The sequence below is a fragment of the Mandrillus leucophaeus genome, unplaced genomic scaffold (assembly GCF_000951045.1).
Source record: "Mandrillus leucophaeus isolate KB7577 unplaced genomic scaffold, Mleu.le_1.0 Scaffold1144, whole genome shotgun sequence".
In the NCBI taxonomy this organism is placed as follows: domain Eukaryota; kingdom Metazoa; phylum Chordata; class Mammalia; order Primates; family Cercopithecidae; genus Mandrillus; species Mandrillus leucophaeus.
In genome coordinates, this window is record NW_012099699.1 from 479,407 (window position 1) to 495,404 (window position 15,998).

Genomic DNA, 15,998 nt, shown 5'->3' on the forward strand with positions numbered 1-15,998 from the left:
CTCTCTCCTCATGAATGAATTGATGCCACTATTAAAAAGGCTTACAGGGGTGAGAGCTCTCTCTCTCTTGCTCTTCTGCCATGTGAAGACACAATGTTCCTTCTCTCCTGAGGATGCAGCATTCAAAGTGCCATCTTGGAAGCAGAAAAACAGGTCCCTAACCTGCCAGCACCTTGATCTTGGATTTCCCAGTCTCCAGAACTGTGAGAATAAATTTTTTTTCTTTATAAATTACCCAGTCTGTGGTATTTTGTCACAGTAGCGCGAAGTGGATTAGACAGTAACCCATTGTCCAGCTCTCACACATTCATGTAGAAAATCCTCTTGGACTGTCTGCTCTCTGTTTTCTGGTTTTGAATATACTCTCAGAACCTGAAACATTCACTTAGCCCAAACTGTTGACAACCAGTACATAACTAGTAGTCTTTTCCTTTTGAATACTTTGTGTTTTGATTTTCAATAATAGGTATTTCTTTTAACCAACTTTAAACAGGTAAATCTAAATATTATATCTTTAGAAGAAATCAGGTAAATCAAAATACTATATCTCTAGAAGAAATCTTTGGGATATATCCCTCTTGTAAGAGGAAAGAAATTTCTGAAATTCAAACATCCTTTCAGAATGTTTGGCTCTATCAATTATTGTTATTTCTAATGCAGATCCTTGGTAAGACCTCTAAACAAAAATTACTAAGCATTCAGTATCTTTAAGGCATTTCAATAATACAACATTATTTACCAGTTAATCATCATGAACTCAAACATTATTGAGTATCCCGTTATTATATCTATTGGATTTTCACTGTATTTTTCTTCCAGTAAGTAGGTCATTCATTTAAAGGAGTATCAGCCACTCAATTTCAGAATCAACAAACCTAGAGAAAGCTACTTTAAAATAAATGTCTTTAATGTTTTGGTCATGTCAAGTATGTGTTAAGGTCATATCCAGATATCCATATTTACAAATCAGAAAATGTAATATTCATTTAGTACAAAACTCATTTGGAAAAAAATTGGCTACTTGCATATTTCTAATGTCTTACAAAAAATAAGGCATTGTGTTGTAGTTCCATTTGCAAAAGTGATTGGGAATTTCTTTGAAATGCATGGACAATGATTACTTTTTCTAACATTACTTTTGTACCTTTCTTTTTTTCTTTTCTTTCCTTTTTTTTTTTTTTTTTTTTTTTTTTGAGACGGGGATTCTATTTGTCACCCAGGCTGGAGTGCCATGGTGTGAACATGGCTCACTGCAACCTCATCTTCCGGAGCAAGTGATCCTCCCACCTCAGCCCCCCAAGTAGCTGGCACTATAGGCATCCACCACCATGCCCAGGTAATTTTTCAATTTTTTGTAGAGATGTGGTTTTGTGACACTGCCCAGGCTGGTCCCAAACTCCTGAGTTCATGAAATCTGCCCGCCTTGGCCTCCCAAAGTGTTGGGATTACAGGCATGAGCCACCATGCCCAGCCTATACCTTTCTTTTATTTTGTACTTTAAGACAGGTTTTATATGCTTACATGTCCAAATTTCACCCTTTTGTGAGGAGGGGAAAAGCACTCAGAAATCTTTACAATGAAGAAATAATAAAAAAGTCTAGATTTATCTACTTGATGACTAAGTCGGAAAATGTGGCTAAAGGTGAGATTCCAAAATAATATTTACTCTTACTGCTTCTTCCAAGTTAACACTGCAAAATATAAGAGTGCTACATCACGTTCTTCTTTTCTCTTGCCACAGCTATAGTTGGGTCCTTCAGTCTTCTTTCTTTCATCTACCCCACAAATTGCTTCTGGATTTATATTTAAAAAGCACAGTTCTGATTACACTGTGTTCCATGTTCAAAGCTTTCAGCTTATCCTCTCCAGTGAGGCTTATCCCAAGTACAAGTGTTGTTAAATGAAACTGCTTAACTGATTATTGAAGGCCTGACGAGACCTGGCCTCTATTGGCCTTTCTGGTTATGTGTTTCCTTTATCAATTACTCTGGGCAAACTCTACTTCTTTTTCCTAAACGGACCCTAAAACTTCCTTCTCCCTCTGCCTTCCTTTAAGTCATTCCCTCTTTTCAGAATACTCTCCCCGTTCCCTGACTCTACCTCCAACTCCCCAGCACTATCCCACCTCAATGCCTGGCTCAAATCCTTCCCTTCAGGAAATCTTCAGGCCCTACTAGAAGTGATTGTTCCTTCTAGAACTTTTATGTCACTTCTCAAGGCTTCTGTAATGTGGTAGAACATTCTGCATTATGTGACAAGGTATGTGTACATATCTTATTTTCCCTACTATTTTATAAACTTTGTGAGTGAAAGAACTCCTTTATACATCTTTGGGTACCTTACAGAAAGTAACACTGAACATAGTAGAGGTTTTTTCCATGTTGGCTAAATCTTAGATAAAACTTCAAACCTTGAAGTAACATCTGGTTTCTTTTAATCTTCTGCTTTACATACATAATGATCACCTGTCAACGATACTGCCTGGCTTTCATATTCTAGTTGAATATATGTTTTCTCAGATCCTTTCACTGATTTATTACTCTGGTCTTATGTAACATCATCTTCACTAATCTTTTTGTTGTTTTCTTTTTTTCTTTTTCTTTTTTTTTTTTTTTTGAGATGGAGTCTTGCTGTCTCCCAGGCTGGAGTGCAGTGGCGCGATCTCGGCTCACTGCAATTTCTGCCTCCCGGGTTCACGCCATTCTCCTGCCTCAGCCTCCCGAGTAGCTGGGACTAGAGGCACCCACCTCCACGCCCGGCTATTTTTTTGTATTTTTAGTAGAGACGGGGTTTCACTGTGTTAGCCAGGATGGTCTCGATCTCCTGACCTTGTGATCCACCTGTCTCGGCCTCCCAAAGTGCTGGGATTACAGGCATGAGCCACCGCCCCGGCCCTTTTTGTTGTTTTCTAAGTTTTTTTCAGGCAGTCATGAATTCCTTTTCAATGTTCACCTTGAACTTATTGTCTTGGCATTGTTTAGAAGTGTTAGATGTGAATAAGGAGGAAAAAGAATATGCTGTTACTGGAGCATCATATTCTTAAATACTACAACAATATAAATTGATGGACTAAGAAAGGGCTTTTCTGATCATCCTAGCTCCACAGTTGTTAAAAAAAACAGAATTTTTGAGATGGAAGACTAAGGTATCTAACAAGGTTTGAGTTCAAGCCTGAAAACAAGAAAACTGTCCTTTCTTTCTTTCTTTCTCCCCTCCCCTCCACTCCCTTTCCTTCCTTCCTTTGACTAAAGTTTCACGTTGGCACTTAACAGCTCTGCCCTGGCTCATTAGCACGCTACCTTCTAGAAAGCTCTGTCTCTATCCTAGTAAACTTCAAATTGGGTAAATAAAGAGCAAACTTTTGAGACAAATCAGCTATTTCCTATCTACTCCAAAACAAAAAATAAATGTAAAAATTATAACCAAAGTCATTTTTATTGTTGTTTATATGAGACAAAAGAATATATATGTATAATGTTTGTTTCTTTTTGCTCTTATTTCGTATATTGTTCCTTCATTCCTGCCATAATCTCACTAGTTGGCCTTTTTTTGGTTTGTTTTTAGCAAGAGGAAGGTACTCTCATCCATGGCTTTTTATTATACAATAATAAGGTTTTCTTTCTTGCTATTTGTATTATTCTATGCAAACAGTAATAGAATATACCAGAATTCTTAGTTCTACAATATTAAGTGGTAATTATTGTTCCATGAAATGTCTTTTGCAATTTACAAACAAAACAAAACTAACCTCTCCCCCACTCCAACTCCTTCTACCCCAAATCGCTTCAGGTTAAAGGAAAAGAACCCAAGATCATTCATCGGGGAATCCGGGGGAAAGACATTCCCTCTACGAATAATCCAACAATTACAATCAATTACTGATACTGACGATAAAAAGAACTTACAGAATTGGCTTGTTTCCGGGCTTGGTTTATCAATTCCTTTATCTCAGAGATGTTTTTCTTTAGATTATCCTCAAGTTCCTTGATGGGTTTGAGTTTATCTATTAGCCGGTCAGCTTCCTCTTCTAGATTTTTGACAGTGGCATCTGCGTCGGCAACTGCATAGAACAAAATTAGTGTGCACGTATGTGCATGCACACACGTGCACACACAGAATTAGAATAGCAGTATGCTTAACCAAACAATTTCATCTTATTAACGCGACAAAGCATGGCCATAACAGCTAAAGCAAAATGTGTGATGGCAAATGTGAATATTTTAGTTGAGACTCAAGCAGGCCAGGGGAGCAGATGTTAGGACAGAGCGCCACCACTTTTGCTTTGTGATTAAGGTAAAAATTAGCATTGAAGGTAGAGAATATGAAGAACTTAATTCAATGCTTAATTTCTAATTTCAGCCAAAAAGTTAACCTTTACAGAATAGAACTTTAGTCACAGAAGCAAGGAAATGAAAGCATCTTTAAAATGTCACCTAGTCTGTCCAAGCCAGAACTGTATTTAAATCAGGGTTTTTACACAAAATTGGTTTTCTTTCTTTTTCTCACCGTCTTTTTTTTTGCACATCTTAAAGAGAGAAGCTATCAAAATGTCTTTTGAAGAACATTTTGATGTTGAAAAACCCTTAGACTAAAGGCCTATATTTAATTAAATCTTTCATGGTGCAGTTCAATTTCATTTTGAAGAACGGTTGATTATCCTGTGTTATATATTAGGTTGACCCATATTAAACAGCTGTTTTTGTAGGTTAAAAAAAAAATGGGTTACATATTGGCAATTTCAAAAGTTTCAACCCTAAAGTAGTTGGAGGTCATCGCTGATCCACAGACTTTCATTATGTGGTTTTCAACGGAGGGCCTATGCCACGTGGTAAACCACTTATTCTATTGCTGGGATGCTGGCAGTCTCATCCACACTATGTCATTTATTATCTGATTAAGTGTGTATTGTTCAGCTTTCTGTATTGTGACTCTGATGAAAAAGTAAAACTGCTTAAGGTTCAAGGCTACATGCCGTGTTAGACTCTGAATGATCTGCTCTGTGGCTGACATACAACCACTGAGAACCAACCCTCAGGAAGGAATCACATGTGCTCAAAGGGAAATAAATTATTATTTTTTTAAAATTAGGTTTTGAAGTAGGTATTTTGAACTCATACTCATAAATATGACTTATATTGTTACTGGCATTTAAAAAGAACATAGGTCTATTATTAACTTTAACGAATAGCTGGGGCTTGCTATATCAAGAACTGAGCGCAGTATTTTATTCCTGAAGTGCGTGTTATCTGGAAAGAAGTGTTTGTTATGTCATCAAATAGATAGCATAAACACAATGATCCCTTTATTTTGTATACTTTTAATAAACCATTTGTTCATTTTGCCCTTCCTTTAATTCTCCACTGTTATTCTGACATTCTACAAATTATTCTAAAACTGAAGCAAAATGATTTAGATTTAGATTAATGAGAAAGAGCAAAAGTAGTTAAACAAAGGCTACGTAGACTGAGGCAAATTACAGACCCTTTTATTCACAAGTTCTCAGAAGTTTTTGCCAAACGTTTCAAAATGGAACTTGGAAGTTCCTCTTCTCCCCTCTTTTTCCTCTATCCTCTGGAGCAGTTGAAGTTTTGCCAAGTAATCTCTTACGCGTTAAATTTCCTCCCTTGTCTAGTGATGCCTCTTTTAGAGCTTTGCCTATTTGTCCTTTATTTTTCTTGATGAAACCTGACAATCACTTAATTTTTAATCTATATTCCTAAGGAGTCACCTCTTAGATTTATCAGGTCTATTATTTTCTGTCTTCAAATTCATTAATTTTTCAATCTTTTTCATTCTTTAAGTTAACTCTGCTTTTTCTAAGTCACCAAAGTTGATTCTTTAAAATTGTTATTTCAGTGATGGTTTAGTAATGTAGTTGCTCTCATTTTCCACTGAGGTCACCCTTGGTCGTATTTTTCAAATAGTGATAAATTAAATTTTGTTATTATTATTTTTGTAGCTATTTTTTTCAGTTTCATCTTGACTTTCAATTTAAATTATGGGATGTTTAAGAGAGAATATTTTGATATCCCAGTAGTTGCTCATTTGTTAATACCTAATTTTATTATGTGTTTCTCCAAATAGAATTCTACAGAAGTTGAGAATAATTACATGGAGAGGAAAAGTGAGTTTTGGGGCATAAAAACAACAACAATGTAGACCTAATCTATTTTAATCCTCTTGCAAATAAGTCATTTGTATGTCAGGGGGTGAATCTGTATTATCAGAGGCAGCATAATCTAGTTAATTCTATAGAGAAATTCAGTTTTCCACTTTTATGTGACTATCATACAGATATTTCACTCATTTTTCCTTTTTGTAGAGATAGAATCTTGCTATGTTTCCCAGGCTGGTCTCAAACTCCTGGCCTCAAGTGATCCTCCCACCTTGGCCTCCCAAAGTTCTGGGGTTAGAGTATGAGCCACTTTGCCTGATCAAACTTTTTATAACACTATTAAAAACATTTTATATCACCTTTATCCACATATGACCTTTTTATAAAGGAAGATTCCTTTTACATATCTACCATTAATACTGTGACAGTGGAAAGAATAGCTATGCAATGTTTAAAGCAAAACCAAAATATAGTACATGCAAAGTTGAAACTTTTTGCAACAGACAATGAAGCATGAGCGTCACTAAAAGGTATATAAATAAACATATACATACTGATTTCTGCAGGCAATTTCACATGGAAGCAAAACAAAAAAATTAGAAAATTCATGAGGAAGTATTTTCTATAAATATTATAAAGTAGTGACTATAAAAATGGTATTTTTCATAACAGATACTAATTATAAATGCACCCCATTTTAACTCAAACAAATGTTATCAAATAAAAGTACACAAAATATGCAATTTAGTGACCACTCTTTGTATTTTAAAAATTATTTCCACGTTTTAGTAAGATGAAAACAGACCCAATTTAATTAATATTTATAGATAATTAACTATTTCTCATAATAGAGGATAGGATTAAAACAGAGATATTATGAAAGGCCACAACTAGTTGAGAATCAATCTAAAATAGAATGGAATTCTTTTGGAGGATGGCGCGTAGGATGAGGGAGAGGGTCAGGAAAAGTAACTAATGGGTACTAGGCTTAATGCTTGCGTGATGAAATAAATAATCCTTACAACAAACCCCTGTGACACAGGTTTACCTACATAACAAACCTGCACTTACACCCCTGAACTTAAAATGAAAGTTAAAAATACATCTTAAATTATGAAATAAGCAGAAGACATAGTAATATTTGATTAAAATTTTGCTTTCACTCATTTTTAGTGGGAATATTGTGATTTGGCATCAATCATAAGAAGTTACTATGGAATCTTTGAACTACAAGGCAAGACATTTCTGGGCTTACATTAAAAATTTTAAAAAATGTTTTTATCTCCCCTTTTTCTCCCCGGCTCTGAAGTTTATGTTATATGTGTTTGTACTCTTCCTTGCTTATGAAGAAGTCATATTAATAATGTCTGTTATATCATAGCATACATAGGATTTGATTTGAGGCTAGGATGCTGAAATCAGGCTCCATTCCCCACTCAAACAGCATTTGAATTGTATGGCGTATAATACCAATTACAGTGCTTTTGTTTTTATACTCCAAATACTTTGACACCCCCCAAAAATGTTGGCATATAAAGAGGGCTTGTCTCTTGAAAGTGAAACCCACAGATTACCCAAGCATCTCCTTTGGTGAAACCATGTAACAAGGGTACCAAGGTAACCCTTTTTTTTTTTTTTGAGACAGCACCTCAATCTGCCACCCAGGCTGGAGTGCAGTGGCATGATCACAGCTCACTGTAGCCTCACCCTTCTGGGTTCAAGGGATCCTCCAGCCTCAGACTCCCAAGTGGCTGGGAATACAGGTGCAATGCCACTACCATGCCTGGCTATTTTTAAAATTTTTTGTAAAGATGAGGTCTTGCTATGATGCCCAGGCTGGTCTCGAATTTCTAGGCTCAAGTGATCCTCCCGCCTCAGACTCCTAAAGTGCAAACATTACAGGTGTTAGCCACTGTACCTGGCCTAATATAGCTTTGTATCATTTGACAGAAAAGGAAAAATGCATTTAAAAATCTTAATATTTTGACTATATTTAACTAATAATATAAATTATGATATTTTCTCTCAGGTTTTCTCAGTAAATCCTTAAGTCAATATAATTTGATACAATATATAAAAGATGTGAATAGTCTTTAGAAACTAGATAAATGCTTTATTTTTTTTCCTGGAAATGTGAAATAACTGGAATCTAAATAATAAAATATCAAAATTTTCAAATTTTAATGTATTTCAATTTGATATCATTTTCATACCCTGTTCTAACAAGTCTGCTAATGAACGTGCCCCTTAACCTCTATGTTCCATGACACTTCGCCAATTCTGAGGATATAATTACCCAAGTACAACTGTATTTTTAATTACACACACGGATTAAAAAGTGTTTGGCATCTCTATGCCGAATGTTAGGCACACCTTGAGAATTCCTAATCTCTTCTCGAATTGAAAAAATTCAGATGACAAAAGCACTGGGGCAGAGCTGGAAGACTTGGATTCTAGCTTTGGAACTGCATGACACTCGATTCCTGAGGCCAATCTATGAAACAAGGAAGGCAGACTACACCACTGTGAGGGTCTTTTCCAACTCGAGCATTTACGAGTCTGGGATACTTTTACAGTGAGAGGAAATAAATGACATCATCGCAGTGAAAAAGGAGATCTTACTGTTCTTGGAGGGATCTTTCACCACAGCATTCGTTTTGGCGACGCTATCTGCTAGTTTATCGTAATTCTTCTTCAGGCCATCGAGGTTCTGGTGGAGCTCTTTAATCTGTGCCAGTACATCTTTAGCTGTGTCGTTGGCTTGTCTGGCTTTGTCCTTGACAGCTTGCAGTTTAGCAGCTGTGTCTGTCAGCAGATGAGGGTATGAAAAACAAAACAAAGGGTGTGGAGTTAGTGGCTTAATCCATGCTTGTCAAAGTGAGGCTGCCGCTGGCTAATCTCAGGGACACATTTACAAAGAGAAAAGGCTGAACTTTGTCTCATTCAGGTGTAGCAAATGAAGCAAATTTTTTAGCTAAATTAAATTTTCTCAGGGACTTTTGCTATGAATACCTGATTAGCTCTTAAAGTAGTGAAGTGACTATTCTAAATGTTCATTGTTTAAGGTCATATTGTGATTTGCTGCTGAACTTATTAACGAGATAAATTTATCCACGTGAGCTTCATGAAAATGAGGCTTAAGATTTAATCTGCATTTCCAAAGCGGGGCAGGGGTCGGAGTGGGGGTTAGAGGGAAATTAACGTATTTTCATTTTAGGATAGAGAAACATTGTCAGGTATGTTAGGCCATGCATTTGTGTAATTATATTTGTTTTCAGCATTGGAAATTTTCTATGTACTTACTACGGAAGAAGTGACATGAGAATCTGAAAAGTTACTCAGGTTTTTAAATGTTAAAAAAGTAAAAACCACTAGATTTTAATGTAAACTGTGTTGTATAAATATGTGCATTTGTCTCCTGATCCTAATTTGTATATTGTACCTGTAGATGACTACTAGTGTGTATAGGTTAGTGGTTAAGATCATAGGCTCTGAAATCAAACTGTGGGGTTTAAGTTTTCTATGTGCCAGTTTTAACAAAATGGTATGCTTTGTCTATTTCTTACCTGTAAAGTGGGGATAATAACACTATCTTAACTGATGTTAAGTGTTAGTGCTAACTTATGTTAAGACAGTGTTATTACCATAGCACTATCTATACTTATGTTATCTATATTCAATATGCTTATGTTAAGTGTATGTAATCCTCATACCAATTGATGTGAGCAAATGAAGCAAATTTTTTTGTTCCAATTGGTATGAGGATTACATACATACTTAACGTAAGTATATTAAGTACTCAATAAGTGTTTATAATCTTTGCAGTTATTATCATGCTTTAACAGTATAAAAATAGTAAAAGTAGTATCTTTAAAATAATGTGTGCTTTCAGGAACTAATAACATTCAAAAATTTCCAGCAGTTCTAATAGGTAGAAAGACATTACAGACATGGTTTGGCCACTAATGTTTTAGAAAGTTGGAATAGCTAAGGAAATTGAACTTTATCAAGAGAGAATGCAGTGGGCTCTCACCTATTACTGCAGGTACTTTAATAAACTGTGCCTTTGTGGTGCTACATCAGTATTTTAGAGAATAGTGTCTATGTGATTTATTCTATCTCACTAATACAAGATTTCTTGGGCTGAAACACAGAAGACAATACAGTTGTCCCTCTTTGTCAGTGCGTTCTGTATCTGTAAATTCAACCAACCTTGGATGGTTGGATATTTGGATATTTAGGGGGAAAAAATGGTTGTGTCTGTACTGAACATGGACAAACCTTTTTCTTGTCATTATTTCCTAAACAATACACTGTAAGAACTTACATAGCATTTACATTATGTTAGGTATTATAAATAATCTAGGGATTATTTAAAGGATATGGGAAGCTATGCATAGGTTGTATGCAAATACTATGTCATCTTATAAAACGGACTTGAGTATTCAAGAATTTTGATAACTGTCGGGGGGTCCTGGAACCAATCCCCTGCCAATACTGAAGAATGAGTTTTATAATAATAAGATGTCTATATCTTCCTTTCTGTAACACATTCCTAAGGATACTGGCTAAAGGCAATAAAAGATAAAAAATACCATAATGCAAAGTATGGTTTAGTTTCTCATTCTCACAAAGAAGAATTCATAAGTAAGAAAATCAGTATCTAATTTCCAGATAATAGTACCAGAATAATCTTAGAAAAAATTGGTAAAAGTTAACAACAGTCTTCAAAATTTCAGGTCAACTGACACAGCTGGTAGTGTCCTGAATGTTTACCATTTGGAATAGCTGATAACTTTCCCAAAGTGTTATTCAAAGCTCTCAAGAGATCCCCATTTCTAGCATCAGCATTTTCTATCCTGGTTTTTAAGCCATTTAGATGGTCTTCATTTTCTGTGAATAGAAAACAACAACAAAAAAAGGATTAAGTTTTATCATCTCTGAGCTTATACTTGGATGTGCGATTTCAGGTTATTTTAATATAAAATTAATTAAAAGCAAGACAATGTATTTATTGGCATCTATACATAAATATATTTCCAATCACAAAAAAATATGTGTTTTTAATTATCATTGAATTATTGGATGCTTCTATATGTTGAACATTGACATTTTCTTCTTGGTATCTGATCTTTATCTGACTTAATTTGATATCTTCCTATAGAGAAGAAACCTCCAAAGAATTAGTTTTTTACTCCATTTGTAATTATGCCCTCTTGTTATCACTCCCATTGATTCCACTTATTTAAAAACTTTTATTACCAAAATAAATCATTGGATTAGATTTTCAAAATCTCAGATACTACTGTTTAGCAGAATCCTCCAACTTCAGTATAATAATATTTATTAATATTTATTTGGACTAAAATACAAATTAAATAAATGGAAAAACAACTTTTAGCACATATCTGATAACAGTCATTTTTCTCATAAAGTAAACAATATTTTTACAAATTGGGTCCAATAAACTTTATATAGAATTTTTTCTCTTGCTACTTTAGCAATGTTATCTTTAATATTCAAAAATGCCATTTGCTAGAGATAATTTAATATTACATATATAAATCTTCTAGCTTCTTTCCACTAGCTTTTTAATATTCTCTAAACTTTAGATTAATTTATATTGTAATAGTAACGAAGCAGTTTAAATTAGAGTACAACAATATAAAGAGCAAAATTTGAAATCATTAAGGGGAAGGAAAATAAAGATCCAATCTGTTGATACAAGTTTAGAAATCTTGCTCAGGTATGCATTAAACTGCAAATATATCTTAAGACTGAAATGGAGTTCACCTGTCTTCTTTTTCTTACATCATTTATTAGTGAAAATTCAAATGGAAAAAACAAAATATGAAAAATCCTATACTTCCCACCATACTATTTACCTCTCTTGACTGGATACAACAGATCATTTCTTAGGTAAACTTTTAATAGTTTATTATGCCATAAAAATTATTTTTGGGACTTGTATGCCAATTGTTTAAATTAGCTCCACAGAAATGCAACATGTAAATACAAAACAGAGGCCCCAAGTAAGGAGGACCACTGAGAAAGGACCAAGAAAGAGAAGTTGTTCTAGTCCCTCCTGGATAGGATGGACCAGTATTTAGTAAGAGCAATGCCTGACAAGCATTGAGTGTATATGTTACACCCATTTAGTGTTCTTCAGTTTCAGTGGGTTGTTTTACTTAATCCTTACAATAACATTGTTGTATGATGTATATGATGATGTATATACTGTTACTATCTCCAATTTACAAATGAGGAAATTGAGACTTAGAGAATTTGAGTAAATTTCCTAAGCTTGCATGGTTAATAAATGGCAGTGGTGGTATTCAAATCCACTTAGTTTCATTCCATAAACAATGCTAACTACTGCATTCTACCAGGGATTGATAGTCAAAACCAGGGATCAGTAGAGCATTTTGGGTAGTAATGCTCCTCCCACCATCACCCTCAACCTTTTCTTCCTGTCCTCCTCCTTGCCTTTGTCTTCCTCTAATTTTCTCCTTTGTTGTCTTAAAAAAAATTGGTCACAGTTACAGAAATCAGAGAAGCCTCACCTAAGCAACATATATAACCAAATTGTAATTATTCAGAGTGGATTAGCATTGTCTATGTGCAAAAGTGGCAGGCAAATATGCAAAGTGTTCCATATTTTTAAGGATAATGAGGAAAACATAAGAATAGGTACTTCACAATAAAATAAACATACATAATCAATTATGAAATTCTTAAAAAGCACTCAACATTATCATAAAGAACTGTAAAACTAAGCAACAATGAGATGTCATTTCTTATTTTTGAGATTGGGGAAAATTAAATGTATGATAATGCCAAGTGCTCACAAGAGTGCTAGTGGAAGTGCAAACTGATTCCACTGTTTGAAGAGCAAGTTAATAAGTTTATTAGAATTTTAAATAGACATGTATTTAGTTTGGCAATTTTACTGACAGAAATTTACCCTACAATATACCTGTAAAAGATTTATCTTTGGGGATACTCATTAGCTCTTCTTTTGTAATAAAAAAAGGAGGGGGGAATGAAAATACCCTAATAAGATTAAAGTACTGTTTATATCAACATAGCACGTTCATACAATGGTACATGTGCAATCTATAAAAAGAAGTAGATAGGTGGATGTGGACGTGAAATAAATCTTAAGACCTTTCCATGAAAATAAGCAAGATGCACCATATATACGCTGACACATATACAAGCATTTGGGATGGTAGGGGCTGGTGGGAGCTGGGTAGAGAAGAACATGCCAAAAACCTTTACAGTACTTAATAGTGAGCAGAAACTGGGAAAGAAGGAGGCAGTTAATAGTGCCGTGAGGGACAATGTACTAAAACTTCTCATTTTATACCTGGTTGTGCTGGCTAAATTGCTTTCTGTGTGCATATATTTCTGTTTTTCAATTTTTTAAAAAAATTGGTAGGTAAACCACCTAACTGGGGAAGAATGTTATTTGCTATCTTCAAGTTATTTGCCAACACCAAGACTGATTTCCATCACTTTCCTGGTACCCAGAGAAGGCAGGTGGGAGAGAATATGCCCCATATAATAGAGCTAGAGCAGTCTTGATTTGATTGTGTGCACACTCCTCTCAGAGGCTGTGCCTGCGGCTCATTAGAGGAGCTGTGCAGGCCACGGGCAGCTGAAGAACTATCCGCATCTTTATTGACCTGCAGCTGTGAAGAATAGCAAAGGGAAAAGTGGATAGATGGTGTCTGGATGTGAAGAAGAATACTGGGCATATTAATTAATGATCCACTCCATTTCGTATAAAGAGTTTTATAGGCAGACACCTTAAACCTCTGTTATACTACAGATTATACTAATATAAGCACATAACATTGTTTAAAGTGTCTGTTGTTAAATTCCAAGCCAAAGACCTGACATCACTGAAAAACAAAGCGTAAAATATTCCAGCAAAGCATGGCTCTAAAACATCAATATGTCTATTTCAGTCACTAATATATTATTATTTTCAATTCTAATCCCACAAAATACACTTGCCAAGTAATTGAATTTTCTCCTGTGTCAATCACAATTCATCTTTCCTACAATACTTCTGTTATTTTTACTGTTTATACTAAAATGAAATCTTTGGATAGGCTACCGAAAGCATATTCTCTGAAATAAAGCCAGTCTGATTATGACTTTGATATCTATACAAATTCTTTGAGAATAAAGGGCTGCTCTTTTGATATTAGCTTAAAAATCTTTGACACTTTAGAAAATGTAACTGTAGAAATTTCATTTCTTAGCTTCTTGATTGGATTTAATTTTTTAAATAATGGAGCATTCAAATGTTCTGGCAAGCAAGATATTCACATATGGTGAAAAAGAGCATTAATTTGAAGGGCATCCCTGGGTTTATACCACTTTCTGCATTCTGATAGCAAAATACTGGCTGAACAATTGGGCCAATTATTCAGAAGACTGACCTGAAGAATATTTTTACTGCTGCCTCTCAAGTTCCAAAGCACTAATTTTGATTCTCTGCAATTTTTTTGTACTAGCAAGTTACAGTGTGTATATTCCAAACCTGTTCTGATTTTTAAAAAATATTTCAGCTGCTTGACTCTGATCCTTATTAATTTGCCCTTTCTTACACTGATCACTTTTTTCTAAAGTAGTTTCTGGAATTTCTTGAACTACGTCTAAACATTTTGTAGCTTTGGTGATAGAATTAGATGAGTAGAAGCTATTCAGAGAAGAATGGCAGATTTCAAAATGGAACTTACAAAATAATAGTGGGGAAAACCTAGAAAAATAAGCACTCCAAGGCTGAGTTTAGCCAAAAGACAGAGGAGGCATAATGTATCCATAACTAAAATGTAAGAAAGAACTCTTGTGGTTCAGTTTCGATTGTAACAAGGGTAAAGAAACAGATTTATCGATAGTTAAAAGAAAATCCAACTGAATTTTTTTACTAGTGATTTCTGGAGAATAAGAAGAAGTTCTAATTTATAATCCATAGTTACATTTTCTAGATTCCCTCTCCTTATTCCTTCAGCTCTCATACCCAATAACAGAAGCCTAGTCATTCTCTCTATTTTCTCTCTAAAGATCACATCCACCAAAACTCAAAGGCTCCACACACATACCTCTTTAATTCTGGCTCTCCATTTCTCATCTCCTCCTCATACAGTAGAAGAAAAATGTCCAAGAATTAGTTTGTCAAAGGCAGGACTCAAAATGAGGGAATGGAGGAAGCAGAGTAGCAAGGGTTGACTGGGAACACACTGACAGTATAATTTTCCTTTGTCACATGCCCATTGAAATGGCACAAAATAGATATATCCAGAATAAAATCGCAGGGCAGATTTGCAAAGCACTTGCATTAATAATGAGCAGTTACTTGTGTTTATTAGGTTTCTAACATGATGCTAAATATAAATTAGGGCTTAGTTATATTAGAACTAACTATGTACGATCTCAAAATAAAGCTGCTACATATTATTTCTCTGAAATATAGTCTGGTACAATGAAATTATTATAGGACACAGAGCTGGAGGATGTGGGTTCAAATGTCATTTCTGTCCCTTTTACATGTGTCAAATAAAGACAACATCTTCCTTCATGTGACTGATATGAGAAATAAACTGGGAGATGCATGAAAAAGTGCTGAATTTACCATAGGCAGTTAGTAAACTAAATATCAGGATGATTTCTATAAGTTTTAATGGGAACGTCTAATTTGACTATTCAAATTCCATCTAGCTGAGTTTCTCAAATGGAATTTTCATTTTTTATTAATATGAACAGGGCACAAATAAATGCCCTGAAAGAATGCCCCATTCACAAGGGTGAAATTCATGGAAATGTGATGACTTTGGAAAGGACCTGGGATTACAGGCGTAAGCGACTGTGT

General features: G+C 34.8%; 1 protein-coding gene across 1 annotated transcript in view; it reads right to left on the reverse strand.

Annotated features, from left to right (window-relative positions):
* The window catches only part of LAMA2 (laminin, alpha 2), a 293,272-nt gene that overhangs the window by 65,467 nt on the left and 211,807 nt on the right, over positions 1–15,998 (reverse strand). The window contains exons 31-34 of the mRNA XM_011997459.1: positions 10,892–11,008; positions 8,738–8,920; positions 6,670–6,675; positions 3,906–4,060 (exon numbers count right to left, since the gene is read on the reverse strand). Coding sequence (XP_011852849.1) covers positions 3,906–4,060; positions 6,670–6,675; positions 8,738–8,920; positions 10,892–11,008 — 461 coding nt within the window. The remainder of the gene's footprint in view (positions 1–3,905; positions 4,061–6,669; positions 6,676–8,737; positions 8,921–10,891; positions 11,009–15,998) is intronic.